This window comes from Aspergillus steynii (genome assembly GCF_002849105.1).
Source record: "Aspergillus steynii IBT 23096 chromosome Unknown P170scaffold_8, whole genome shotgun sequence".
In the NCBI taxonomy this organism is placed as follows: Eukaryota; Fungi; Ascomycota; class Eurotiomycetes; order Eurotiales; family Aspergillaceae; genus Aspergillus; species Aspergillus steynii.
The window spans coordinates 1172373-1194899 of record NW_020194405.1 but is presented as its reverse complement, the minus strand read 5'-3'; the positions used below and the strand labels follow the sequence as shown (position 1 = coordinate 1194899).

General features: G+C 52.0%; 9 protein-coding genes across 9 annotated transcripts; 4 read left to right on the top strand and 5 right to left on the bottom strand.

Moving 5' to 3' along the window:
* Positions 1 to 180: 180 nt before the first annotated feature.
* Positions 181 to 3191, bottom strand: sec23 (GTPase-activating protein SEC23). Its single transcript, XM_024845949.1, has 7 exons — positions 2876 to 3191; positions 2692 to 2822; positions 2344 to 2638; positions 1813 to 2283; positions 663 to 1760; positions 412 to 605; positions 181 to 352 (listed from the first exon to the last, which is right to left on the bottom strand). The coding sequence occupies exons 1-7, from the start codon at positions 2966 to 2968 to the stop codon at positions 328 to 330; spliced, it is 2307 nt and encodes a 768-aa protein (XP_024700427.1). The 5' UTR covers positions 2969 to 3191; the 3' UTR covers positions 181 to 327.
* Positions 3192 to 3547: 356 nt separating this feature from the next.
* P170DRAFT_513175 (DNA primase subunit PRI2) lies at positions 3548 to 5828 on the bottom strand. The gene is made up of 3 exons (XM_024855076.1): positions 5176 to 5828; positions 4565 to 5115; positions 3548 to 4513 (listed from the first exon to the last, which is right to left on the bottom strand). Exons 1-3 carry the CDS (start codon positions 5363 to 5365, stop codon positions 3752 to 3754), a joined length of 1503 nt encoding a protein of 500 aa, XP_024700426.1. The 5' UTR covers positions 5366 to 5828; the 3' UTR covers positions 3548 to 3751.
* A 258-nt stretch (positions 5829 to 6086) lies between these two features.
* On the top strand, positions 6087 to 6857 carry P170DRAFT_366911 (adenylate kinase ADK2; the record flags this gene model as incomplete). The annotated part of the gene is made up of 2 exons (XM_024844781.1): positions 6087 to 6258; positions 6325 to 6857. The coding sequence occupies 2 exons, from the start codon at positions 6087 to 6089 to the stop codon at positions 6855 to 6857; spliced, it is 705 nt and encodes a 234-aa protein (XP_024700425.1).
* A 157-nt stretch (positions 6858 to 7014) lies between these two features.
* On the bottom strand, positions 7015 to 8373 carry P170DRAFT_513173 (thermonuclease family protein). Its single transcript, XM_024855075.1, has 2 exons — positions 7818 to 8373; positions 7015 to 7691 (listed from the first exon to the last, which is right to left on the bottom strand). Exons 1-2 carry the CDS (start codon positions 8229 to 8231, stop codon positions 7236 to 7238), a joined length of 870 nt encoding a protein of 289 aa, XP_024700424.1. The 5' UTR covers positions 8232 to 8373; the 3' UTR covers positions 7015 to 7235.
* A 477-nt stretch (positions 8374 to 8850) lies between these two features.
* Positions 8851 to 10443, bottom strand: P170DRAFT_440257 (putative peroxisomal carrier protein). Its single transcript, XM_024850038.1, has 4 exons — positions 10015 to 10443; positions 9398 to 9942; positions 9106 to 9343; positions 8851 to 9054 (listed from the first exon to the last, which is right to left on the bottom strand). The coding sequence occupies exons 1-4, from the start codon at positions 10113 to 10115 to the stop codon at positions 8931 to 8933; spliced, it is 1008 nt and encodes a 335-aa protein (XP_024700423.1). The 5' UTR covers positions 10116 to 10443; the 3' UTR covers positions 8851 to 8930.
* A 137-nt stretch (positions 10444 to 10580) lies between these two features.
* P170DRAFT_416073 (calpain-like protease PalBory) lies at positions 10581 to 13745 on the top strand. Its single transcript, XM_024847099.1, has 4 exons — positions 10581 to 10985; positions 11058 to 11416; positions 11495 to 11720; positions 11781 to 13745. Exons 1-4 carry the CDS (start codon positions 10935 to 10937, stop codon positions 13677 to 13679), a joined length of 2535 nt encoding a protein of 844 aa, XP_024700422.1. The 5' UTR covers positions 10581 to 10934; the 3' UTR covers positions 13680 to 13745.
* A 195-nt stretch (positions 13746 to 13940) lies between these two features.
* On the top strand, positions 13941 to 15652 carry P170DRAFT_391700 (uncharacterized protein). The gene is made up of 4 exons (XM_024845948.1): positions 13941 to 14110; positions 14183 to 14280; positions 14357 to 14484; positions 14539 to 15652. The coding sequence occupies exons 1-4, from the start codon at positions 14008 to 14010 to the stop codon at positions 15422 to 15424; spliced, it is 1215 nt and encodes a 404-aa protein (XP_024700421.1). The 5' UTR covers positions 13941 to 14007; the 3' UTR covers positions 15425 to 15652.
* A 1289-nt stretch (positions 15653 to 16941) lies between these two features.
* On the bottom strand, positions 16942 to 18214 carry P170DRAFT_366733 (NAD-dependent epimerase/dehydratase family protein; the record flags this gene model as incomplete). The annotated part of the gene is made up of 3 exons (XM_024844770.1): positions 16942 to 17852; positions 17925 to 18086; positions 18169 to 18214. The coding sequence occupies 3 exons, from the start codon at positions 18212 to 18214 to the stop codon at positions 16942 to 16944; spliced, it is 1119 nt and encodes a 372-aa protein (XP_024700420.1).
* A 2824-nt stretch (positions 18215 to 21038) lies between these two features.
* On the top strand, positions 21039 to 22230 carry P170DRAFT_502180 (uncharacterized protein; the record flags this gene model as incomplete). Its single annotated transcript, XM_024854179.1, has 3 exons — positions 21039 to 21361; positions 21415 to 21493; positions 21553 to 22230. 3 exons carry the CDS (start codon positions 21039 to 21041, stop codon positions 22228 to 22230), a joined length of 1080 nt encoding a protein of 359 aa, XP_024700419.1.
* Between the last annotated feature and the right edge of the window lie 297 nt (positions 22231 to 22527).

Genomic DNA, 22527 nt, shown 5'->3' with positions numbered 1-22527 from the left:
AAGAAAAAAGTTGAGCGGAAGTCGGCGAGTATTTAGCTGGGTCCGCACCTCGGGCTAAGCGAGTCACCCAAGCCTGAAAAAAGCGGCTAGGGCTCAAACCCACGGTAGTCACGTGACACGTCAACGGGTGCTTGACCCCATGCGGTTTAGACTGCTCCTACATGGGATTTGGATGCCAATCGATTCAATGGTTCTAGAATGTTGCTATATTTCTGGGTAACAAATCGAAAAAAAAATAGAGAATAATAACCGCTAAACATACAAATGACCTGAGGGCCGATATACGGACCCCTCCCTCCGCTCTTCATGGCCATTACCTCGTTACACCTAGCTAGTTCCCGAAACAGCCAACCTTGTCGACAAGTTAGTTTGTGTCCCAACAGACCGCGAATGATTTCAGTGAGAACTTACTTCATGAGGTGGTCCATAAAGGTCTGCAGCGAAACATCGTCGGTGAAAATGGTTTGCGACGTAACCCCACCTCCGTATCCACCCGTCGTATGCGTGGTGGAGGGGTTCAGCTTGGACAGAAGGAAACGGGCCTGAGAGCCACCGGCGTCACAGACAATGAATCGGGGCAGCGGGAAACGATCGGCAATAAGCTCCTATGGTAAGCGGTTAGCTTAGCTCTGAAAATTGTTATCAGTGGAGGGCAAACAAACCCTGGCGTCCTCCTTGGGTTGCTCGAGAAGAACCTTCAAGTTCTCATATCCCTCCTGCTCGTGATATCCTGCCTTCCTCCACTCGGCGATGGTTTCTCCATGGAAGATGAGAATGTGGAAGAAGGTATCCAAGAGAAGGATATGGGCCGGTTGGATGGAAGCCGAATCCAGAAGAACGGGCTGGCTTCCCTCATGCTCCAGGGAGTAAGAATCCAGCGTCGGCTGAATCATGACAAGCGAGTCGCCAACATCCTCGTGGTTCAGAACATGTCTGTAGAAAGCGGTCTCGTCAGGGGAGTTGTTAAACACCTGCAAGAACTGGCTTCGGCGGAGATGGAACATGAACTGAGGATAAAGGGTGAAGTTCTTTTCCAAGCGGAATGAGGTCGGGTCGTCCTTTCGGTAATCGGCGAAGCGGGAGCAGAGTCGAATCAGCATCCGGTCAACCCATCTCAGCACATCGGGACCGTCATCAACTTCCGCCTTGAAGACCGCAATACGGGCCATGAGGACCGCAGCAGCTTCCTGGTCAAATGATTGCGCGAGGGTGGGGTCGCCGGCAGGGCCACTCAGAGTTCGCGCGACAGTCGTTACTCGCAAATGATAAGTTCCGGAGGAGTGCTGGTAGTAGGTAAGGAATTGCATCATTCCCCTTTGAGGACCCGGCTGGACTGCAGCTGGACCACCCTGGTTGGCGATCTCGAAGTAGACACCATAGCTGGATGCGGGATCAATTCCACACATCTTCCACGCGCAGGTGTTGCCAATACCACACTCGGTTTCGCCGACGGAGCTGGATTTCTTGTTGAGGGAGACCGCATGGCCAATAAGTCCAGTAACCTTAAGCTCCTTGGTGGTGAGAACCTCGAGGGAAGCGTTGAAACCCATCAACAAGTTGTCGTTGCCATCCTTGTCAAACACTCTCACAAAAGATTGCTTGAACTGAGATGATGTGAAACTATCTGTCAGAAGCATGTGTCCACCAGTGTAGTTTGATAGGTTCTTCATTTCCAAAAGACCGACTTGATCGAGACAGCCAGCGAAGACATCAACAACATGTCCATTGTTGGCAGCGCGCTTAGCCATGTTGTCGTAGAACTGCGGTTATCAGTATGACGTTTCGTGTGCAATGCCTAGGGCTTATGCTTACCTTGATGGCCTTCTTGTAATACTTGATGTTGTCACGGTCGATGTCGTGATGAGATCGGATGGGTTCCTTCAACTCGGGTCCAACAACATGACCCGGTCCCTCGGTGGCTGCACCGCTTGTGAAGAGCATAATGCGCGCACCGGCGTTCTGGAAGGATGTCTCGAGCAAACCGACCGCGACGCCCAGGGCAACGCCAGTACACCTCAAGGGTCGCTTGTCATTTGCGACGGGCCACGGGTCACGCTGCATCTGCTCAAGGACGTTGGTGATCTGGAATTCGGCCTGCTGAACGGGCAGAAGGAACCGAGCTGCCGGTCCAAGAGGAGGCCGGGCGGGTTGATGGGGCATGTTAGGACGCAGTCCCGCGGCAAGTCCCAGCATTTCCTGGACCTGCTTCGCAGCATATTCCTTGCTTCCGCGGAACACATACGATTTGGCACATTCGGTGTAGCCGAGTTCGTGAACTTGTGCCTGTACGCAAAGTCAACGACGCAATTCCCCTCAACAACGCAACTGTTCTCCGATCCCTACCATTGTACCAAAAGTAATCAAACCAACCAGAGCATTTGCCGGCAACAGCGACAGACTCATGATCAGCGAATCCTTCAGCGCCTTCAGGCTGTCCTCTTCTTGGCAGGTATCGACGACATATAGGAAGATAGGGGGAGCGGGAGCGGGGCGCGCCAACTGGTACTCGATAGTCGTGCTCATGGGATGAAGTTCCGGGGGTATCGTGCTTTCGGTGATATCCTTGTAGTGAGGGGGCAAAGGATTGCGCATAAGACAGAAGGGACAGATCCAAATGCGGGCGCGCACGTCGACATTGCTATGGGATGTCAGCCACGGGTTTCCCACCCAAACACGGAGAGTATATCGTACGCGTAGGGGTTCAGAACGGCCCGGCAAGGCGGCTTGCAGGTCACCGGCTCATATTGCAACAACGGAGCATCGGTCTTTTCCTTCAGAGGGGTGTAGACAGCACCAATGGGGACGACGAGTCGGGACGCTTCCTGTAAACCAATCAGCCGGGGATGCATAGAAACTTCGAGGACGAGAATCGGACCATGCGAGAGCTCGGAAACGTGTTCCAGCTGAGCCGGATGCCATCACGATCCTCGACATCGCTCCATTGGTCCTTCAACGCTTCGTAGTCCATGTTGTCGGGATGGAGAACGGGGCTCGGTAACTCGGTGATAGGGGGGGTATCTAGTGGGACTGAGGCTGGTGCAAATCAATTCTCTTTCGAGTCACAAGTTAGAAATTAAGCAGAGGCACTTGGATCATAATCCGGTCTCGAAATGGGCAACGCCGACAGCTGTTGTCCGGAGACTAATGCGGGGAGGGGGTCAGGGAGGCAGTTGTGTGAAGCTGTACTTGTTGGCATGAGGCCAGGTTGCAGCGTTTCGGGTCGCCCTGAACCGCCGTAGCCCACGCTAGTGGCCCTTAAATACGGAACCCCCGTCCACATCCCCGTTTTTCTTCTTCTTTTCTTCTTCATGAATTTCTTTAACGCCGACCATCCTTTACTATTAGCAGCTTCTGTCTCCTAATGACAAAGGTGTTTTCGAGTCGAGCGAAGAGTAAATTGACCCGTTGCTGGGCACCTGGTTTTGAAAGGTCGTTATGATCCTTTTGGATCAATTGGGAATCAGCAGAGGTTACAAATTTATTCTTGCATTTTTTTTGTTTGCTTCATAGCGTGTAACTATTTCGTACTCTATAGGTCTTGAGTTTTGCCAATGCAATTGCTTAAATATATACCTATATTATCCCTAATGCAAATTGGAAAAATACATCGTCGTAAAGAAAGAGAAGAAATCAAAATCCGCATCGCGTCTCCATGACCCAACCGTCAACGCCTCGTGAGAATATTCGCAGGAAGAAAAGAATCAGTATCGACCGTGTCTCTGTCATCATGCACCCATTGCGCAGACCCTTTTCAACCATTCCTGGGGGCCCTGCCCGCTTGTTTGAGCAGATAGCTCCGTTTGAAATAGGTATTGGGATGGACGATGGTGTCCAAATCCATCTGGTTCCACGATCCGTCTTCTTTAACTCTCTTGATGTCCGATTTGTGTACCCAATCAAAGACCCTGTTGCAAGCAATATGGTAGCGAGTCTTTTCAACGTCCTCTCGTACTCCACGGAGCAAGTCTTTATCATGGACACCCGTAGACTGAAGCAGCCCAACAAGATTGTCCACCGAGAAGTGTCGGTAGGGACAGCCATGAGTTTGACCGGCACCCGGGTTGGAATCGCCGAGGATCTTCTGGCACGAGTAGGGAGGATACCCTCGTCCCCGTCGGTTGACGTCGCCGCCCACATCTCCATAAGCGTGGCGGACATTGTACTTGTATCGCGAATTGAACTCGTCGTCTGAAAAGCCCTTGAAGGACTGACGCCAGAAGATAATACACTCCTCCAGCGATAATCCGATACCCTTCAGGAAAAGCGTGTATTGAAGACGGCCATAATGCTTGAGGTGATTGTTCTTGCGCAGCGACATGTGCAAACTGCGCATGCAGAGCGGGAAATGCTGGGATAGTTTGTCGATGTTATGGGCCGTGATCGCAGCACCATCGACAACGCCCTCGCCTTCGGAGTATGTTGAATCTGCACTACCGAAATTCTTTGACAGATGATCGAGGATGGGCGTCAGTCGGTCGTCTTCGTCTAAGCGCGGCAAGGCTCGACTCGTAAGCTGGACGTTGTTAGTTTCAGTATTCTGTTATCCGCCATTTGCAACGCATACCTCAAGTGCACGTTCCAGCCGAGCGGTAAATTCCGCCATGATCATACTCAGTTGCTCTTTGCCAGGAACGTATGCTTTCCCTTTCGACAAAAACACCGACCGCTTTTCGACCAACTCGGGAACCCTCTCCCAGTCCACCTTGTACCAGGCTTCTTCGTTAACCTGGCGTAGACCCGGTGTCGCGCCGATGAGGTGTTCCGAGAGAGCATCCCTTTCGTCATCGCTAACAGGATCCCAGTCGAGACTCAGACTTTCGATAAAATCGCGCTTCTCTTTGGTGTCATCTTGTTGGAATCGAAATCTAAAGAGCATCGTCTCCGCCCGCGCAAATCGTCGGCGGAGCTCTTCCGTGCCCGAGAATGCCAATCGAAGGGTGAAATGTGAATAGTGATCTTTTTGACGCTCATTTCTCAGTCGCGGGTCGGCAGCTCCGAGGGTCGAGGACGTGTTCGAGGATAGGGGAAGGAATTTCTGAAGCAAAGGCGTAATATGTGTCGCAGTTTCGGCAGGGGACTTGTTTCGATAAGAGCAGGCCTCGATTTCGGCCAGCACTGTTTCATACGGTGAGCTTCCACGCAGACACGGGGCCTAGAGCAATCAAATCGCATTACCTTTTAATCTGTCAATCGCCCATTGTTCAAACTGCTCCAGCGTAATCTCTGCAGTCGGCGGGACCTCGTAGAAGTTCAACCGATGCGGATAGTCCTGCTGCTTGAAGATCGGTACTGCGAACTGTGTCTTTTTATGGTCGAGATTCGACCTTCGCTTCGGATCGACCCTTTGGAAGTCCTGTCTGATCATCTTGGACTGTGGTGGTGCGACTTGTACCGCCACTTGGAACTGGTCCTTGGAGTGGAAACCATCGCCTTCCCGTCGCGACCGTCGCGCGCCGCGTGGGGAGCGCGTCAGGGTCACGTGAGGGCGGCATGCGCGAGATCCGCCAACCGAGGATTAATTGATTCTGGACCGCTCAAGCTCGGTTCATGATGGCCTGACAGTTGTCCGTGCCTGTGATCGACCCGGAACTCTCCAGGGCATAAATATTGATTATGCTCCGGGGATGTTCTTGATGCTCTTGACATCCACGGAGACCGGCTCACCCCAGATCTCACCTTCAGGACCAAGACGTGCCTGAGACGCATTGCCCGACGGGCGGAGATAAGTCCGATACGAGGCCCGCTCACCGACTTCCTAACGGGGAAGGCATCTATAACCCCACGGAATTTGCGCTTCCCCGGCTTGGTTGAGCTTTCCGATAGACCTTGATACATCAGCTGGGCACCTGCTGCATTCAATGCCAAGAGACACGCAGTGATGTTCATTCTCTCTTGCCGCTGACATCCCACATCAGAATGGGAATAAATTAGCGTCGATTTCTACTGTGTCCACCTCGCTTCCCTCAACGTTTCAACACTCAACACCGACAGCCCGAACACGCCATTGCGCTCGCACCCGCCAGGAATAATTCTCTCACTCTCTACACCAAGCCAGCATCTCTCTCACATATAATTACCAGGGTGCAATGATACCCACAACCAGACAGCTTAAAAAGGCTGCCCGTATTATCCTTGTCGGAGCGCCGGGCGTCGGAAAGGGAACGCAGACGGAGAGACTTCTCACCAGGTTTCCCGAGCTGGCCTCGATTAGCTCCGGGGATCTTTTGCGTGAAAATGTTCGCAACAAAACTCCCTTGGGTAGGCTTGGATTGATCGCGTAGTTTTCTTGCCCGGAAAATCACGGCTAACCACTCCACTCCGCAGGTCTCAAGGCCGAAGCCACGATGCAGTCCGGAAATCTTGTTCCCGATTCGATGATCCTTGACCTTATATCTTCCGAATTTAAATCCAAAGGCTGGATGACTGCCTCGTCGCCGTCCTCGATATCCTCCTCCGCTTCATTTATCCTCGACGGTTTCCCTCGTACCGCGACCCAAGCATCGACCCTAGACTCCCTTATCCCCGTGAACTTTGTCGTCCAGCTTGTCACGCCGCCGTCTGTCATCCTCTCTCGCATAGCCTCTCGCTGGATTCACGAGCCATCTGGCAGAGTGTACAACATTGGGTTCAACACTCCCAAGGTGTCTGGCAAGGACGACATCACCGGGGAGCCCCTAACGCAGCGAGAAGACGACTCGGTAGAGACGTGGACGCAACGGCTTCGCAAGTTTGAAGAGACCAGCAAGGCGTTGCTCGAGCACTACCAGCGTAAGGGCTGTCTATGGCGCGTTGAGGGCGATACCAGCGATGAAATCAGTCCCAAGCTTTTCGCAGAAATCGAGCGGAAGTTCTGCTAGGGCTGTGATCACCCCCGGATATACCGCTAATTCCTTCCTTCCTGTATTATATACTACTACTTTCTGTTGGTTGGCGTCCTGCATTTTGTTATGTTTTCCTCACGGGATATTGTGGATGAGTACTGGTTTTACGTATTCGGCCAAAGGGATCGGGCACATTTCATGCTTACTTACAGTTATGTCTAATGGCTCTATGTATCTATTTACTAAATCACAAAGAAAACGCACCGCGAGTCAGACCGATCGAAGATTGATCTTGTCCGAGTCATCGCAGCATCATACCTTGGGATATCAATCGTAAAATCATGAGAACGGCCGTGAGAATACAAAGCGCAGACCAAAGAACGTACGAAGTAAAAGTAAGGGCATATCACCGCCTCACTTCTTCCCCCCGTTGTCCTGCGTCTGCTCCTGCGCGCCCATGCGAGTCTTATAATCTCTAGGACTTTCCCACCCCTTATTGCGCCGGAACCCCTTCCACAACCCCGTCCCTTTCTTCTTTGCCCACGACTCCGCCTCTCTATACTTCTGCTCCTTTTGCGGGCCGCCGAATTCCGACCCAGCCTTGGCCTCGTACACCGTCGCCAGCCCCTGTCTCAGCATCTCATACGACACGTCGCGCCGGCGGAACGGGATCGGAAAGTCCAGCATCCGCCGCACATACACGGTCGCCACGACACGCTGGTACTGGTCCTGGCGGTGTACGTAGGCGCGGACTCGCCGGTTGGTGAGATACGACGTCAGCCATTGGTGCGCCTCGCGGGCAAAGGGCTGTTCGGGACGGCCGAAGTGCGCCAGTTCGGGGGCATCTATGCCAGCCAAGCGGACGTGGACCTAAGACGCCATCATAACATTAGCCTTAGGAGCCCAACAAACCCCGTAGAGAATTGAAATCAAAGCATCGTGCTGCCGTCTAGACCAGCACACCCCGCAAGAAAGAGGAAGGGGGAAGAAACCCACCGTTTTATCCTTCAACTCCTTCTTCGCCGTAGGAACCCTCTTCCACGGCAACCACCCCCACCCGAACAGCCTCCCGCCGGGGGTATGAAAGATGCGAAAGTTATCGCCATCGCCGACACTCGTGACCTTTCCCAGGAGACTTCTCTTCCGGAAGTACCAGGGCGAGATACTCACTGCGTCGGGGAAGCGGCGCAGATAGCGGCGGTGGACGCGCGCGGCGCCGAGGATGGCGGTGGTGAGGACGGCGGTGGAGAGGAGGGTTCGAGGCTCAGCGAAGGCGGCCCAGTCGAGCTTGGAGAGGGATTTTTTCAGCTCGTTGGCTTTCGAGGAGGCGGTGGAGGAGAGCCACGCGGGGAGCGATTCATTTTGTTGTTGCTGGGCTTGCGATTCCGAAGCCCATGGCGGCCATCGCATGACGGCTCATGCTTTGACTAGACGGGTGGATGGGAGGAGGGGAGTGTGGTGGTGAGGTGAGTTGAGCGCGACAACTCTGTATGGGCTATTGCAGCCCTGAGGCGATCACGGACCAGGAGGTATAAATAGCTGGTTGAGGTTGTTGCCGAGGGAATCGGTTCTTCGGGGGGGGCGGTCAAGGTTAGCTTGATGTATATCCACGGGCCTGAGGAGGAGACCCAGTGTATGTCTCAGAACTACTATTAGGCCGCGCTTTATTTAAACAATAGAGATTCTTACGAAGTAAAACTTCTTTGCTTCATAACCATAGGAAATGCCCAGACCTATGATACTCTATGTTTGATCTATCACATTAATTTAAATACGGTCTGGTACAGAGAATCCTTAAACACAGGGCTTAAATCTACGCAGTATGTATGAATGAGAACGACCTAGCAGAATATGCGTATCATGTGTCTATCTAGATGTATTCTTAAGAATTATCATAAGTCCTATACTCGATATCTGCCGGGAATTTACAGGAAGTGCTGAATCTAGAGTATAAAAAGAACCGTAAATCTACCAACCCACACGCCGTGAACCACAAACAAATATAAACCGATGAAATGCCGAAGTCCAGAAAAAAAAAAAAAAAAAAAAAAAAAAACAGTAAAAAAAGGGCAGTTAGTCGTTCAGTAAAGGAGGATGCAAGGTAGAAGCCTATTTCAGGGTCGCTGGGAGACTGGTTTTAGCCTTGGATGCGGCAGTGTCGACGGCTTTATGCAGCTTTTCCTGCTTGATTTTTCGCAAGTAGGCGAAGAGAAGGACAAATGTGAGTTCCATTCTAGAATCCGTTAGCTGATCGTGCTAATGAGTTAGCTAAAGAGGGCCATACCTTTCCTTGGTCATCATCAATAGACCCTGCACCAAAAGTCCCTTAAGGATCTGGGGTCCGATACCCTTGAACAGAGACATGAGTCCCTCATTCTTAACAATAAAGCGCATGACCTCGCCGAAAGTCTTGAAAGGCTTTCCCTCACGGCCAGGGGGCGGTCGTGACTGAAGGCCGACCTTGGCCACAATCAACGGCTGCGTGGCGATGGTAGCCAGAGCCTTGGAAAGAGCCCCGAGCACTGAGACAAATCAGCCTGGTGTTAAATATAATAAAGAATACACTCTTGACTTACGGAAAGCCTCCCAGGGCTTCAGATTGTTCTTTCCGGCGAAAAGAATGTCCTTCAGGCGCTGGTAGGCGCCGTAGGTAATGGCCGGGTTGACGACAAGGATCAGACTGGCCTTAAGACCTCGCCACAGACCGGACCAACCGTCCTCGCTGTTGACAACCTCTCTACCCGTCTCGATCAAGCCCTTCCTCTCCTCTTTAGTCTGAGTCTGTTGCCTCGTGGTGATGACAGCGACGGGGATCGTGAAGATCTGAGCAACAGCACCCGCAACAGCCCCGAGAGAAAGCTCGATGGCGGTGCCGGGGGGCTTGGGTACTTTGTTCGACGCCATATAGAGGGTCCTCACGACGCTGTACCAGTAGAAATAGGCGAAGTTGGTTGAGGCCACGCCAAGGAGGGATCCGGCGATTCCAGAGTATAGACCCTCGATCCCCTCTCGTTCCATAATCTTATTGATGGCGTCCAACGTCGACTTGTATTGCTCTTCCGATCGACCGTCTTTCGAATCGGCGGCCGATTTTACCTGGACCTGAAGTTTCGTCTTGACCCTGAGAGCCACGCATCGCATGTTAGTACCCGTTATTGCCGACAGATGCTATCTGGCGAGGATTTCCACGTACAGATCAAGAGGATATACAATGGCATTGGCGAGCACGGCACCAGTTGCGCCCGCAACCGCACTGCCCCAGGGGGAGAGCGCGGGTTTGGATTGACCAGCCATTTTTGCGTATCAAATGAAACCTGTGTAAATTGCGACTCTAGTAGTAGTGTCTAGATATGAGCAAGTATAGCCCAGTTCTAGCGGTCAATGCTTGACTTGTTCTTTTTTTCTTTTTTTTCTTTTTTGTTCGGTCTGAGAGACAGCGGAATTAGATCGCAGCTAAATTCCGAGCGGGGGAAAAAGTTCCTCGCATGCAAGAGACGTAAGAAGAGGAAAGAAGAAAGAAAACCACGTCAAAAACGAGGTAAAGCAGATGACTCTGACCGGAAAGCACGAGAAACAAGGCCACCGAAAGCCAGAATGCGCAGGTGTAGACCGAGAAGAGCAGATTCTCGGCTGGACAAGAGCAAGAGAGAGTGGCCGCACCTCGGCGCGCCCAGCAAAAGGAGCCGAGGTCCATCGCCCGACTCGTTCTTCACTCCCGTTCCTCCCCACCGACACGCTACGCTTCGTTAGTGCTGCATCTCCATCTCCATCCCCATCCGTGGTCTTGCCTTGGAGATCGTCATTAAGGTTCACGCGCTGAAAAAGTGAGCCCGCCTCCCTTGTTATTGCCCCCGACTGATTATTTGGTAATCTTTTGGGCTCTGGTGATTGGATCCTCCGAGCGTTGGCGTCATCGACCTCGGATGTCACTTTGGGGCTATCCACGGGCTCCTTCGGAAGGGCTCTCCTGTAAACTAACTGCTGGCTCTGATAGGTCCCGCTTGATCTAGAGGGTCATTAGGCTTATTACGCAGCTGTTTTTTTGAATGTGATACAAGATCGCAGACGTTTGACCAACGATTGATCATCTTCCCCCCACCTTCGTGGGCTAGGATGTCCGGACCTAACGCTACCACGCAGAAGGCTTTAATTACCCAAGCTCTGGTACTTACTTACCTACTTTGATCGAGGTTGCACAAGAGATCTTGGCACGCCCGTCGACTAACCAGTAACTAGAAAGCCGAAGGGGATGTGGCTACGTCCACGTCTCAAAGAGAGGCCCTCGAGGCTGCAATCAGCGCGGCTGAGAATTACATGAAAGCGTTGAAACTAGCTACTGTCCCAAAAGACAAGAAGAGGCTGGATGAAAAGTGCAAAGACTGGCTCACCCGAGCGGAAAAGATCAAGGGGTCCCAGGACTGGCAATCCGCTGCGCATGCGCAGGACAGAAGATCCCCTGCATCTACCCGCAAGCTCACCACGCGTGAGGAGATTATCCTCCTGGAAGGCGCCAAGCTTAATGGGTTTATCTTCCCGCCGTGGTCTACATCCCCAAGTCCGGAGGAATTCAAAGAAGAAGATGGGAAACTGTTTACGTATGTTGTTGATACTTTATCATAGGCTACTGAGCAATGGTTGGGTTGGGAAACCTTGAATTGGCTAACGCGGAACAGCGATAAACCTGATCTTCATCTTTCGGATCTTCAGAAACACATATTTGATGGCTGGAAGCGACCTGTCGAGTTGCTGGCAGGAGATTCCGAGGACGCAAACCAAATCCTAGTGCCCATGATGTCCGTTACGGGAAAGACTGATCTTGTACAAGATGTTCTGACAGACTGTTCTGTGGTTGCCAGCCTCTGTGCCACCACTTCGAGATTAGAACGCGGCGTAGGAAAGGTTGGCTCCCTTGCAATTGCACCTTATTCCATAGCTTCAGTTGGACTAATTAGTGAGCAGCGTTTTCTCCCAGCGGTTTACCCCTGTGAATACGTGCGGGCAAATCCGGAACCTTCACCGTCAGGAAAATACATATTTCGTTTCTATTTTAATGGTTGCTTTCGCAAGGTCATCATTGACGACCGCTTGCCGTCATCAAAGACCTCTAGATCGCTTCATGTGATTGACCGAAACAATCCTACATTCCTGTGGCCGGCCCTCGTTGAAAAAGCATACCTCAAACTCCGTGGAGGCTATGATTTCCCTGGGAGCAACTCTGGGACGGACTTGTGGGTGCTGACGGGCTGGATCCCCGAGCAGATCTTTCTTCACAGTGAGGATGTGACGGGCGACGACATCTGGAGGCGCTTCGCCAGGGCCTTCCATCACGGGGATGTCTTACTGACAATAGGCACCGGAAGATTGACCGAGCGCGAACAGGAAGAGCTGGGCCTTGTAAGCGAGCATGACTACGCGATTCTGGATATAAAGGAGTCCAAGGGCCGTCGGCAGATGCTCGTCAAAAACCCCTGGGCTGGAGCAGATACGGCACATGGTGAAGGCGAATATACTTCCAACTCGGCAGATCCGCCGCACAACCCGCCATCTTTTGCACCGGGCACCTTCTGGATGGACTGTGAAAGGGTTCTCCAGAACTTTGAAAACCTGTACCTCAACTGGAACCCGGAGATATTCAAATACCGAGAAGATATCCACTTCACCTGGGATCTCTCCAGTGGCAGAGGGATGGTCGGCTGTTTTGTGAAGAACCCTCAGTTTGCAGTCACTAGTGCACTGGGTGGTACTGTCTGGATACTACTCGGAAAGCATTTCCGGACGATTGCGCATGACCAAGAATATGACGAGTCGGGATTCATAAGCATTTACGTCTTCAATGCTAGAGGGAAGAGAGTTTCGCTGAGCGACGGAGCTTTGCATCGCGGTCCATATGTTGACTCACCCAACACCCTCATGCGATTGGAGATGCCCCCGAAAACGACGTACACAGTGGTTGTCTCTGAACAATCCTTACCCTCATTGAGTCAGAGTTTCACACTCTCTGCGCTTTCCACATCACCGATACAAATAGCACAGGCCCAAAACGAATATATGTGTGTGAACAAGGTCCAGGGTGCATGGACACCTCTCACGGCAGGAGGCAATGCTGAGTCGGCGCGCTATCCTTTGAATCCTCAATTCAGCCTGGAGATATCGGGTTTGACCGACGTCTCATTTCTGCTCGAGTCGTCAGAAACCGACATTGCCACTCATGTTAAACTTTTCTGGTCCAACGGCAACCGTATCTCAAGAGTCAGAAGCCGCGATATTATTACGGACAGTGGCGACTACCGTCGCGGTGGATGCCTTGCAGAGAAGAAATCTCTAGATCTGGGCCTGTACACTATTGTGTGCTCTACATTTGCGCCTGATAAACTGGGCAAGTTTACGCTCTGGGTTTCATCTTCAATCCCTTGTCAAGTGCAGGCACTTGCTCCAGAGGCGGCGGGTCGACGTGCCGTCCTTTCGGACATCGGCGTCCTGCCTCCGGGAAAGGATCGGATGTTGGCTCCTTTGCACATCCCGCGACTGACACGAATCAAGCTCATCGCGAGGAGCAGGAAATCCGTGATTGGGGACCACTCTGTCGGGCCCTCGCCTGCCTTGATGACCGTAGAGCTCGGCCAAGGGCCCTACAAAGAGACTTTGGCGACTTCCGAGGATGGAAACCACAGCGATGCGATATCGGGGGTGCGTGTCGAGGATTTTGACATTAAGCCGGGACTGGAGGAGAAGGGCGGAGTTTGGATTGTCATCGAGAGGATCGGCGGTCCTGGAGGTCAGGTTGAAGACCACTTCGAGGTGGAAGCGTTGGCTGAAGAGCGAGTGGAAATTGGCGAGTGGATAGTCGAGGATGTTTGACGTCGGCATGACTTGAATCTTGCAGCATCATGTTAGAGTTGTACAGTGGAAACCAATGTAAATTCCTTGCCATTTTCAATCGACACTAGCTGTCTCGATGAAACAATCCCAAACACAATTAGAAAGAGGATTTAGATGGAGTGTTTTGCCATGTCGTGCATAGATTGCAGCCCTGTGCAGCCAAGCGCAGCTCCACCGCGGGCGCCGATGCCCACCGCAGTTCAACGTCATCCCGCTTGACACCTTTCCTTCGCATTGTCCGTCTGTCTTCCCCCACTCAAACTCAACAATCCATCTTCGCCTATCTTCTCCTATCGCTGTCGCAAACATGGCCAGCAACATCCCCGCCGGCCTGAAATCCGCAGACATTGGGCGCTTTGCTGTCAGGGCCGCCCAGCTGGAACGCGTGAAACCAGTTATTGCCTATTGGTGTGAGTGACGGGCTGTTGCCTTTTGAAAAGGGGCGTCGACTAACAAGTGACAATCTCTGTTGTCGGTTGCAGGTAACTTCTGGATCGTCAACCAAATTATCGAAAAGGGCCTACATTCCGATGACGAAGTTAAGCTATACACGACAAACCTTGTGGACAAGTTGGAGACCGTACGTCTGGCGCAGAAACGCGACCCCGGGATTTCGAGGAGGCAGATCGTGAAAGCTGACATGCTGCCGTATGAAGTTCAAGGAAGAGAACCCCGATAATGACACTGTGACGGATGCGGTTGCCGCCAATGCCTACGTGGAGGAGTTCGGTCTGGAGATCTTCGCTCGAGCCGAGGCAACCATGAGAGCCAACAAGGTGACGAAGTATGTTGCGACGGTTTCCAACTACACGCGGTATCACGACTAAAAGCTCTCCAGGCAAACTGCAGATACATTCCAGGCGGCCGCGACATTTCTTGAACTTTGCCAGATTTGGCACACCCCGGAGCCCGAACTAGCTGTCAAGATCAAGTTCGCCAAATATCATGCGCTGAGGATTGCGAAGGCCATCAAGGCTGGCGAGGACCCTAATGAGACGAATCCAGTCATTGAAGAGGATAATCTCGAGCCGAAGGAGGATGATCCCGAAGTGCAGGCGATCGTTCAGTCCCTTCCTCCAGCGGACCCTGAAGCTCTACCAGGACGGCAGCCGTCGGTGGAAGATGTTCCCGATGAACCTTCAGCGCAACCCTCAGGATCGACTCCCACCCTACCACAAGTCCCGACGTCTTTTGCCGACATCCAGCCGCCTCATCAAAATGCGCCGTCTCCGGCCATGGACCTTGATCACGACCAAGGAGCGCCGTTGAACCTTCCCTCAGCGCCAGACACATTCGCATCCTCCGCATCCGCGCCGAACCTACCTGATACCCCAACACAGATTGGCAGGCACCACTCGTCTGGGGATCCCAACGCATTCCAATCTTTCCCGCCCCCATCCTCCAGTCCTGATAGAAGCCCCGCAGGAACGCCTTTCGATGCCAAAGCTTTTTACAACCAAAGCGGACCACCTTCTCTTCCCGCGCAAACATCACCGGGGCCACTGCCTGTGGTGTCACGTCCCACACCCCATTCAGTGCCTTCAACAGCCCATATACCCGTAGCTCCTACGCCGAGTCAAGCGAATACGCCGGCGGTGGATGATAATGCTATTGCGCAGGCTCAGAAACATGCCCGCTGGGCGGTCTCTGCCCTGACTTTTGACGACGTGAACACTGCTATTAAGGAGCTTAAAAACTCACTCAAACAACTTGGGGCTGAGTAGAGGCCTGTGCCAGGTGGAGCGTGAGACAAGAAAATGTTTTCTGGTGAGACCTTGTCAGTTGCATGGGAGGCATTTGGACCTTCTTATTTCTTCATGACGAGCTCTTTCTATCTTCTCAGTCTTTTCCAATCTTTTTGGACGATGATCATGACAGCATTATTCCCCTTGTTCCCATTATGACCCCCAAGAAATAGAATTCACTGTGGAGGTGAATCTGCAATATCGAGCTTGCCCTTCCTCTTAGTCTTGTTGACGTATGTTCTTCTAGACCAGCTATCTGCATAAAGTATTAGACCGACACCTTTCATGGTACGGTATCTGTTTGTAAATTGTGATGTTGCAGAGCCACCTGAGGGAAGACTGCCAGGTGAATGAACCAACCAAGGGAAAGTTCGAGGGGTTAAATGTGTTCCTTGTCCCGCTCAGACCTGTGTGATATTGACCACCTGGAAATGGTCTGTTCCAACTATCCTGCGCTGTACCAATCGAAGACAGTCCCGAGCGCTCGGAGGGATATGGTATCAACAGCATTCCAGTTCAGATTGGGTTCAAGTGGCGCTCAGGCGACGAATTACACCGGCCCACAGCTCAGACGGACGGATCAAGGGCTTCATTCAGAAGGTGCTCTGAGGAAAGGTCATGATCCAAGGTAGCGGATCAGTACTGAATGTCAGGACTCAGGATACTGTTGTGGAACATACTTGGGTTCTTGGTGTGGTCCATCAAAACGGAGACGAAGCCAAGGAAACCAAAAGACAGGTAGCTATGTTAAGAAAGGAGCATAACATTCCTCGGTTTGTCCTACAAGAAAGAAAAGATCAACGCCGCATGTGGCCTAACTGATATAAAAGAGAAAGTGTTTAAGATATCTAGAATCTAGTACGTATGCACGCAGTAGATCAGGTCAACCGACATAACCAAAACTGGGAAATCTAATGAAATTGCATGAGATGAAAAGATATGAAATGAGGTATTGTTCATCACCAGATAGGGAAAAAAATGAAAATGCTATTTCAAACGATATGAAATCCAGAAGCTGAAGATGGATGAAGTTATAGAACAAACCAGTTGCTCATGGACAACCACACATAGGGCAGAGAGAACGGAGGGTAAAGTCGAGAGCCAGAAGATTATAGATTACAGTCAGGAGAGAGAGAATTGGCTTGGAGGGTTCAAATGGTGGCAATGGCAATGGCAGTGGCAGTGGCGAGTGATGAGATGGAGATGCGTTGAATGCAGTGCAGTCTATGTGCTCAGGTCAAGGTCGAGATCAATCGATCGATCTATGAAGTTTTGGTTTGCTGCGTTTCTTTTTCCTTTTTGTCAATGAGAAATTGGAATTAATCGTGTCCAGTCGAGATATAAACAGCGCTCGTCAATGGGTGGTCGTGATTGGTCGCTCTCATACTCTGTTGTCAATTGTTTTCTTCTTTCTTTCAGTTCGATCCGAGTTCCATCCATGATGATGGAGTCAAGAGGATCCATGGGCGTGGGGAATTGAACAAAAAGGAAACTTCCTAGGGCCACCAGCCCATACGTTTGTAGCTCTCCACCATGTCGCGTACCCCGTCCGCATCGAATTTCTCGCGAGTGGGCTTCCACCCGGTCGTTTTTTCAAACAAGGTACCGTCAATCGACATGTCCTGGTCCTTGACCACATCCCTCTCCAGGAAGGGACTGATCGGGCCCGGTCGCTCGATCTTCGCTTGCTCAATCAATTCCGCCCAGATCTGCAGACAATCCTCGTTCATGTCGTCCAGCACGTCGTCAAGGTTCATTTTGGCCAGCTGAGATGCCAGGGAACCGAGGAAGGAGCACTTGATGCCTAGCACGTCCAACAGCGCCTCGGCGATATGCTCCTGGCGAGTATCTCCGTGGTCCACCACGTTGAAGGCAATGGGCTGATCTTCTCTGGGAGGGGTGTTGGCCCTCCACTCGGCGGCCTTCCACAGAGCGTCGGCAGCATCCTTGACGTAGACGGTGTTGATCTTCAGATCCTTGGTGTACAGCATCTCCATGTCCTTCTCGATGTCCTGGTGGACGCGCGCCAGGCAGATGCCCGTCGCGAAGTAGCCGGGGTCGTATTCTCCGTAGACGTGCGGTAGGCGCAGCACGCAGTAGGTGAACCCGGGGATTTTCTGAATCTCCTCGCTCGCCTTCAACTTCCACTTGGCGAGCTTGTTCCACGGCTGGATCTTGTCGTCCTCTTTTCGCGGCCCCGATCCCCCCTTGTAGACGTGGGCGGTGGAGCACTCGACATACGAGCGAATTCCACGGCGGGCGACCTCGCGGGCCAAAGCCACCGTCAGGTTGTAGCTGCGCAGCTCGTAGACGTCGTCGGGCTGGGAATGCCTCGTCTCTCCGCCGCAGTTGATCACGTAGTCGAACTGTTCGCCATTACTCCGATCGAAGATGCGGGGGAAATGTTCTGGAAAGCCGCGAGAACCAGACAGATTAGCAATGCGCACGCATTCCGATCGAAATTCCAACGGTCACTTACGTTCCCGGCCGGCATCTGCCTGGACGAATTTATCCTTCGAGCACGCCTGCTCAAACTCGGGCGCCAACCAAGCAAGCTGTGGTAGCACCTTGTCCACCAGTCGGACTTCGGAGGCGAGGTTGTTTTCGTGAATGTAGAGGGCCAGATGACGTCCGATGAAACCTGCAGGAAAGGCGAGTATGTGGGTTAGTCGAGACTGCTCTGCCCTGCTGCAGGTGGCCGCGGCTTCGGCGAAAGTACGTACCCAACCCTCCAACGATCAACACGGACGGCTTCTTGTCGTCAGCCATGACAGAAGGTGACAATCACACGAGATTAGAAGAAAAAAAATGATAGTAAAAAGTCGACCGGACGAGAAGATCGAGAGCTTGCACCGAGGGTTGCTGGCGCCCCGCACCCAAAGAAACAATGCGGGGAGGAAAAGGGGCAGACGGTGGGACAGAGAAAGACGAGCAGAAAGAAATTCTTGGGGCGAAGAAAGAGGGAGGGGGTTGATGGATCGGTTGATTGATTGAATGAATCAATTACGAGGCGAGGGGAAAGGAGGGATGGAGGAAAGGAAAAACGAAGCCAAGAGAGCGAAAGGATAAAGGAGGCGATCAGCTGCCCAAATTCCTCCACTGTCAAAGTCCGAGTCGTTAGCATCGAATGAACTACCGCTAGCGATTCCTGTTGATTGCGCCTGTTTCGTCCGGCATTTGTTTTTCTTTTTCGGCGGAGCATCCATTCTCCAAGTCTCCATTCTACACCTCGACTCTACGCGTCACTCTGCTGCCATCAGTCCATCGCCAGTCCATCGCCAGTCTCGACGGCGTGCGTACGCATCGTTCCAATGCTGCCAGGCACATCCCCAATCCCATCACGGAAATCGATCAATCAAGTGATAAATCAAATAATCCAATATTCCAATCCCACGGGAGGGTCCCTCGGGGCCTCTAAAACCTAGGGTACCAAACTTTTCCACGCAGTTGCCAACTTCCAACCGAACAAAGTCCGTTAGCGCTGCATCTAGAAATTTCGCCGGGTTTAGGGTCCCCAACTTCGACCGACGTGATTCATCATTTCTTCCCCTGCCAAGCGCGCGTTGTGGGACGCTTTCCGTTCTTCAGGGACACCGTCCGATCATAGTCCCGCCTCCTGGTGGAAACGAGAGGGGAGCAGTTCCTTTTGGGAATGAATAGGGGATGGCCAGCATCTGTCGGTCTGAGCGTCCTTGTCACTCCTTGTCTCTGCGCAGAAACTAGAAAGTTGGGAACACGATGTGAATAGGGACATGGACAGCGAACCATTCTCAGCTTCTCTCCCTCTCTCCTCCAGCCACCGGACGAGACAGGTCAAGCGGGATCGTCTCAAAGGAACTGGATGATCTCCGACCGAGTCAGGATCAGCTCGGTGGAGACTCCTTTTTCATTTCCGGAGGACTCTGCCACTTTCCCAATCCCGAGTTTCATTAGGCTACTCCGTACGGAGTAGGAGCTCCAAGCTCCCAGTTGTTGCTTGGACTCGATCACCGAATGCCATTGGGCGGGACCAAAGGAAGCACGAAAAGCTTAAGACCTCGAGTCCGATTCCCCATAGCCGAGCTCTGCCGGGCCAACGATGCAGTCGCTATGAATCTCCCGAATTCGGCAGATGGTTTCCGTCGAACCGACGCTATCTGTGTAGTTGGTGGTCCTAGATAGATAGCTAGCTGGCTTAATCGACCTGCAGCGCGCTATGCACGCCTGCAAGGGCAGTCCCCGAGCTTTGGTTGACGTCAAGTCAGGTCGAGGCTATTTTCTTTTTCTCCCAGGGAATTGCAATTCTCCGATCCCAGAGAAATCCAATCCCCAGACTAGGATCGACTGGCTGTTCCATGGGCCTTGGACTGGATCAACCCATGGTTCGTGCGACGGTTGGGATATCTTCTACAGTAATTCCCCGCTATAACGAAATCCTCGTTTATACGAAATTTTTGACCTCCGCAATTAAAATCCTACCAGTATTCGAAAAAACCTGCTTATTCTGTAATTCATACATCTGTTTTATTCTCTTGTAAATTCGCTATAATAATGCAAATATTACGTGGAATTATACCTTACTAGTAGGCGGGATATACTACGGCTATACATAAATATATCTTGTAGACAGATCAGAGGGGGGGTGGCCCATGACTGAATAATTCAATTGACTAGAACGAACAGTTGAAAAGGTTGAAGATGCCTAGAGAGATAAAGCTCTGAATATACGCAGAAAGGCTATAGTTATGCTAATTAAGGCGGGGACTAACTAATGAAACCTATAAAACATGATCGAATCATCTTGGGATAGGTTAGCGGAGTACTCTAGTAGGCACCTGGTATTTCGCTGAGTTCCTATAGATCCTCTTAAGATGATGATTGTTCGACTCTATACAAACCTCTTTTGGCAAACATGAAGTCATAAAACAACAAAATAGGTAGGCAACTCGATCAATAAAACAACAAGACTGCCCCGACAAGCACCTTCAGGCTGCATAAGACAAAAGTAGACTTAACCTTTTTTTTAGACTCGAAGCTCATTGAACTTCACAATACTGTTGGTTGCAGGTGTAGAATAGATCAGATATAATCTCCACGCTCCGTTGCGACGTTGAAGTTAGGGCCACCGTGGTCAAGCAAGCGTGAAAGTGTGTATACACCAAGAGCGCTTCGATCGCCGTCAATCTAGATGCCCGCCTTCTCCAGAGCATTAGGATCGGGCTCATACACTGCGAGAGCAGGCTGTTGCTTCGTTAATCTAGTCAAGGTCACGTCGTACTATCATCGACCACGCCGCTGCAGAGTGCAGACCCTGGAATTTCGCGTCACCTGGTTCTGTTTATGGCGGTTGCCATTCACTTGTTGGTCACTGGCAAGCCCAGTTCTTCCAGACTTTCTCTCATCTCTCACCTCCCCCTCTCCCTCTCTCCCTCTCTCCCTCTCTCCCTCTCTCCCTCTCTTTCTCTCTTTCTCTCCCTACCACTCATCACCCACCACCCCCTCGATCAACTTCGGTAAACCTTTTCTCACCAGACCCTCTATCGAGGGAATGGGACCATCGCCCAGCACCTTGAACGTCAACTCATCGCCGCGTGGACCTTCTGAAGAACCCACCATGGTGCATCTCATGAGAGAGACCCTGGACCAGGGCGAGCTCACTGTCAAAAAACGTGATCGCGAATTTACCACCTTTCTTGACCTGAAGCAGGAGTATCACCATGAGTTCATCAACCGTCTTCGCGAGTATGTCCAGAACTTCGGGCCGGACTGGGTCCTGCTTGAGCAGTCCGAAGACGAGCGCGAATCCTGCGCGAAGGACTTCGTGGAAGCCTGGGGCAATCTGTACTGGGGCACCGAGACCAATCGCCAGACGCACCTGCTTCAAGATTCGTTGGACGAACCCGAATCTCTCTGTGTGTACCCTGAGCGCAAGATCGAGTGAGTTATCGTAAGCCAACAACTGCACTGTTCAGCGGACTGATACTCGGTAGGATCATCGAGGCCGTGACTATTTTGCTGGAGCGGAAGGCCAGAAGTATCTTGAAAGGCCAGACCAGACAGTCGTTGGAGGTAAGTTGGAACCCCTAGGCTCATTGACATGATTTGCATCTAACGTATCAACCACACAGTCAGTCAACACCCCCTCTGCGCCCAACATCCGACCTGCCGCGCCTAGCAGCGCTCCCCAGCCCGCCATCCGCAAGATGAAGAGAAAGAAGGTCGAGCGTCGCAGCGAGTCTCCCTCGTCTGACGACGAATTCCGGCGTCACAGCGCTCGCAAAACTACCGAGCCTGCGCAGCCCATCCGCCCCTTCAACTCGATCGTCGTCAGCCCCAGCCCCGAGAGAGAAATCCCCGAACGGAGCAAGCCGACTGCCCGACTTCAAGCGAACACCCAGGACCTCACCACCTTCAGCACCCCCACTACCGCCAGCACTGGTAATGGTAGCAGCTCTGCCATGAGCGCGCAGACCCACTTCCTGGTGACTGCCTTTTACCAGCAGGTTATGTCGCCGATCTGGCTCCCATACAAGAAGTTCACGTCGTCGGCGTCCTTCCTGTCGCACATGTTCAGTGAAGGCACCCTGAAGAACTGGGATAGCGGCGCCTACGCGCAGAAGGAAGGGGTGGCCTCGGTGAAGTTTGGCTGGTCCGATTTCGAGATCCTCATTCGTCCAGGCCATAACCAGGATTTGGCTATGCTCATGGAGCGGCTGGAGAAGGCCTGGCAGGACAGCGAGGTCAGCATGGATAGCAACTTCTACGATGGCTTCAAGGTCCTTGTGTTCCTTCATGTTAAGAAGTGAGCCTGTTGATACTCTCATGATCTCCTGGGTGGATGTTTGACATGTTTACTTTGGAGTATGACATGGTGTCACGGCCTTTGAATTACGGAGGATGCTGGGAGAATAGGGCAAAGGATGTCTCGGATTGAATTGGGTCTTGGGAGAGGGACCACACAAAAAGAAAAAGAAAGAAAAAGAGCAAAAGATAGTGAATGAGACTAAGGCCGACACACAAGGAAAAAGGCGATCCATAGGAGTGGTATTTCAAATAGTGATCGAAGATCAATAGCCTGCAGCTTTCCCGAGTAAATTAGTACA

Coding starts and splice junctions, on each gene's coding strand:
- sec23 (XM_024845949.1), bottom strand. CDS start 2,968: ATGGACTACGAAGCGTTGAAGGACCAATGGAGCGATGTCGAGGATCGT. Junction 2,639..2,691: donor GCCGTTCTGAACCCCTACGC/GTACGATATACT, acceptor GACATCCCATAG/CAATGTCGACGTGCGCGCCC. Junction 2,284..2,343: donor TGATTACTTTTGGTACAATG/GTAGGGATCGGA, acceptor CTTTGCGTACAG/GCACAAGTTCACGAACTCGG.
- P170DRAFT_513175 (XM_024855076.1), bottom strand. CDS start 5,365: ATGATCAGACAGGACTTCCAAAGGGTCGATCCGAAGCGAAGGTCGAAT. Junction 5,116..5,175: donor GGCGATTGACAGATTAAAAG/GTAATGCGATTT, acceptor CGTATGAAACAG/TGCTGGCCGAAATCGAGGCC. Junction 4,514..4,564: donor GGCTGGAACGTGCACTTGAG/GTATGCGTTGCA, acceptor AACAACGTCCAG/CTTACGAGTCGAGCCTTGCC.
- P170DRAFT_513173 (XM_024855075.1), bottom strand. CDS start 8,231: ATGCGATGGCCGCCATGGGCTTCGGAATCGCAAGCCCAGCAACAACAA. Junction 7,692..7,817: donor AGGAGTTGAAGGATAAAACG/GTGGGTTTCTTC, acceptor ATGGCGTCTTAG/GTCCACGTCCGCTTGGCTGG.
- P170DRAFT_440257 (XM_024850038.1), bottom strand. CDS start 10,115: ATGGCTGGTCAATCCAAACCCGCGCTCTCCCCCTGGGGCAGTGCGGTT. Junction 9,344..9,397: donor GAAGCCCTGGGAGGCTTTCC/GTAAGTCAAGAG, acceptor GATTTGTCTCAG/TGCTCGGGGCTCTTTCCAAG. Junction 9,055..9,105: donor TTGATGATGACCAAGGAAAG/GTATGGCCCTCT, acceptor AACGGATTCTAG/AATGGAACTCACATTTGTCC.
- P170DRAFT_416073 (XM_024847099.1), top strand. CDS start 10,935: ATGTCCGGACCTAACGCTACCACGCAGAAGGCTTTAATTACCCAAGCT. Junction 10,986..11,057: donor CTTTAATTACCCAAGCTCTG/GTACTTACTTAC, acceptor ACCAGTAACTAG/AAAGCCGAAGGGGATGTGGC. Junction 11,721..11,780: donor TAGAACGCGGCGTAGGAAAG/GTTGGCTCCCTT, acceptor ATTAGTGAGCAG/CGTTTTCTCCCAGCGGTTTA.
- P170DRAFT_391700 (XM_024845948.1), top strand. CDS start 14,008: ATGGCCAGCAACATCCCCGCCGGCCTGAAATCCGCAGACATTGGGCGC. Junction 14,111..14,182: donor ACCAGTTATTGCCTATTGGT/GTGAGTGACGGG, acceptor TGTCGGTTGCAG/GTAACTTCTGGATCGTCAAC. Junction 14,281..14,356: donor TTGTGGACAAGTTGGAGACC/GTACGTCTGGCG, acceptor TGCCGTATGAAG/TTCAAGGAAGAGAACCCCGA.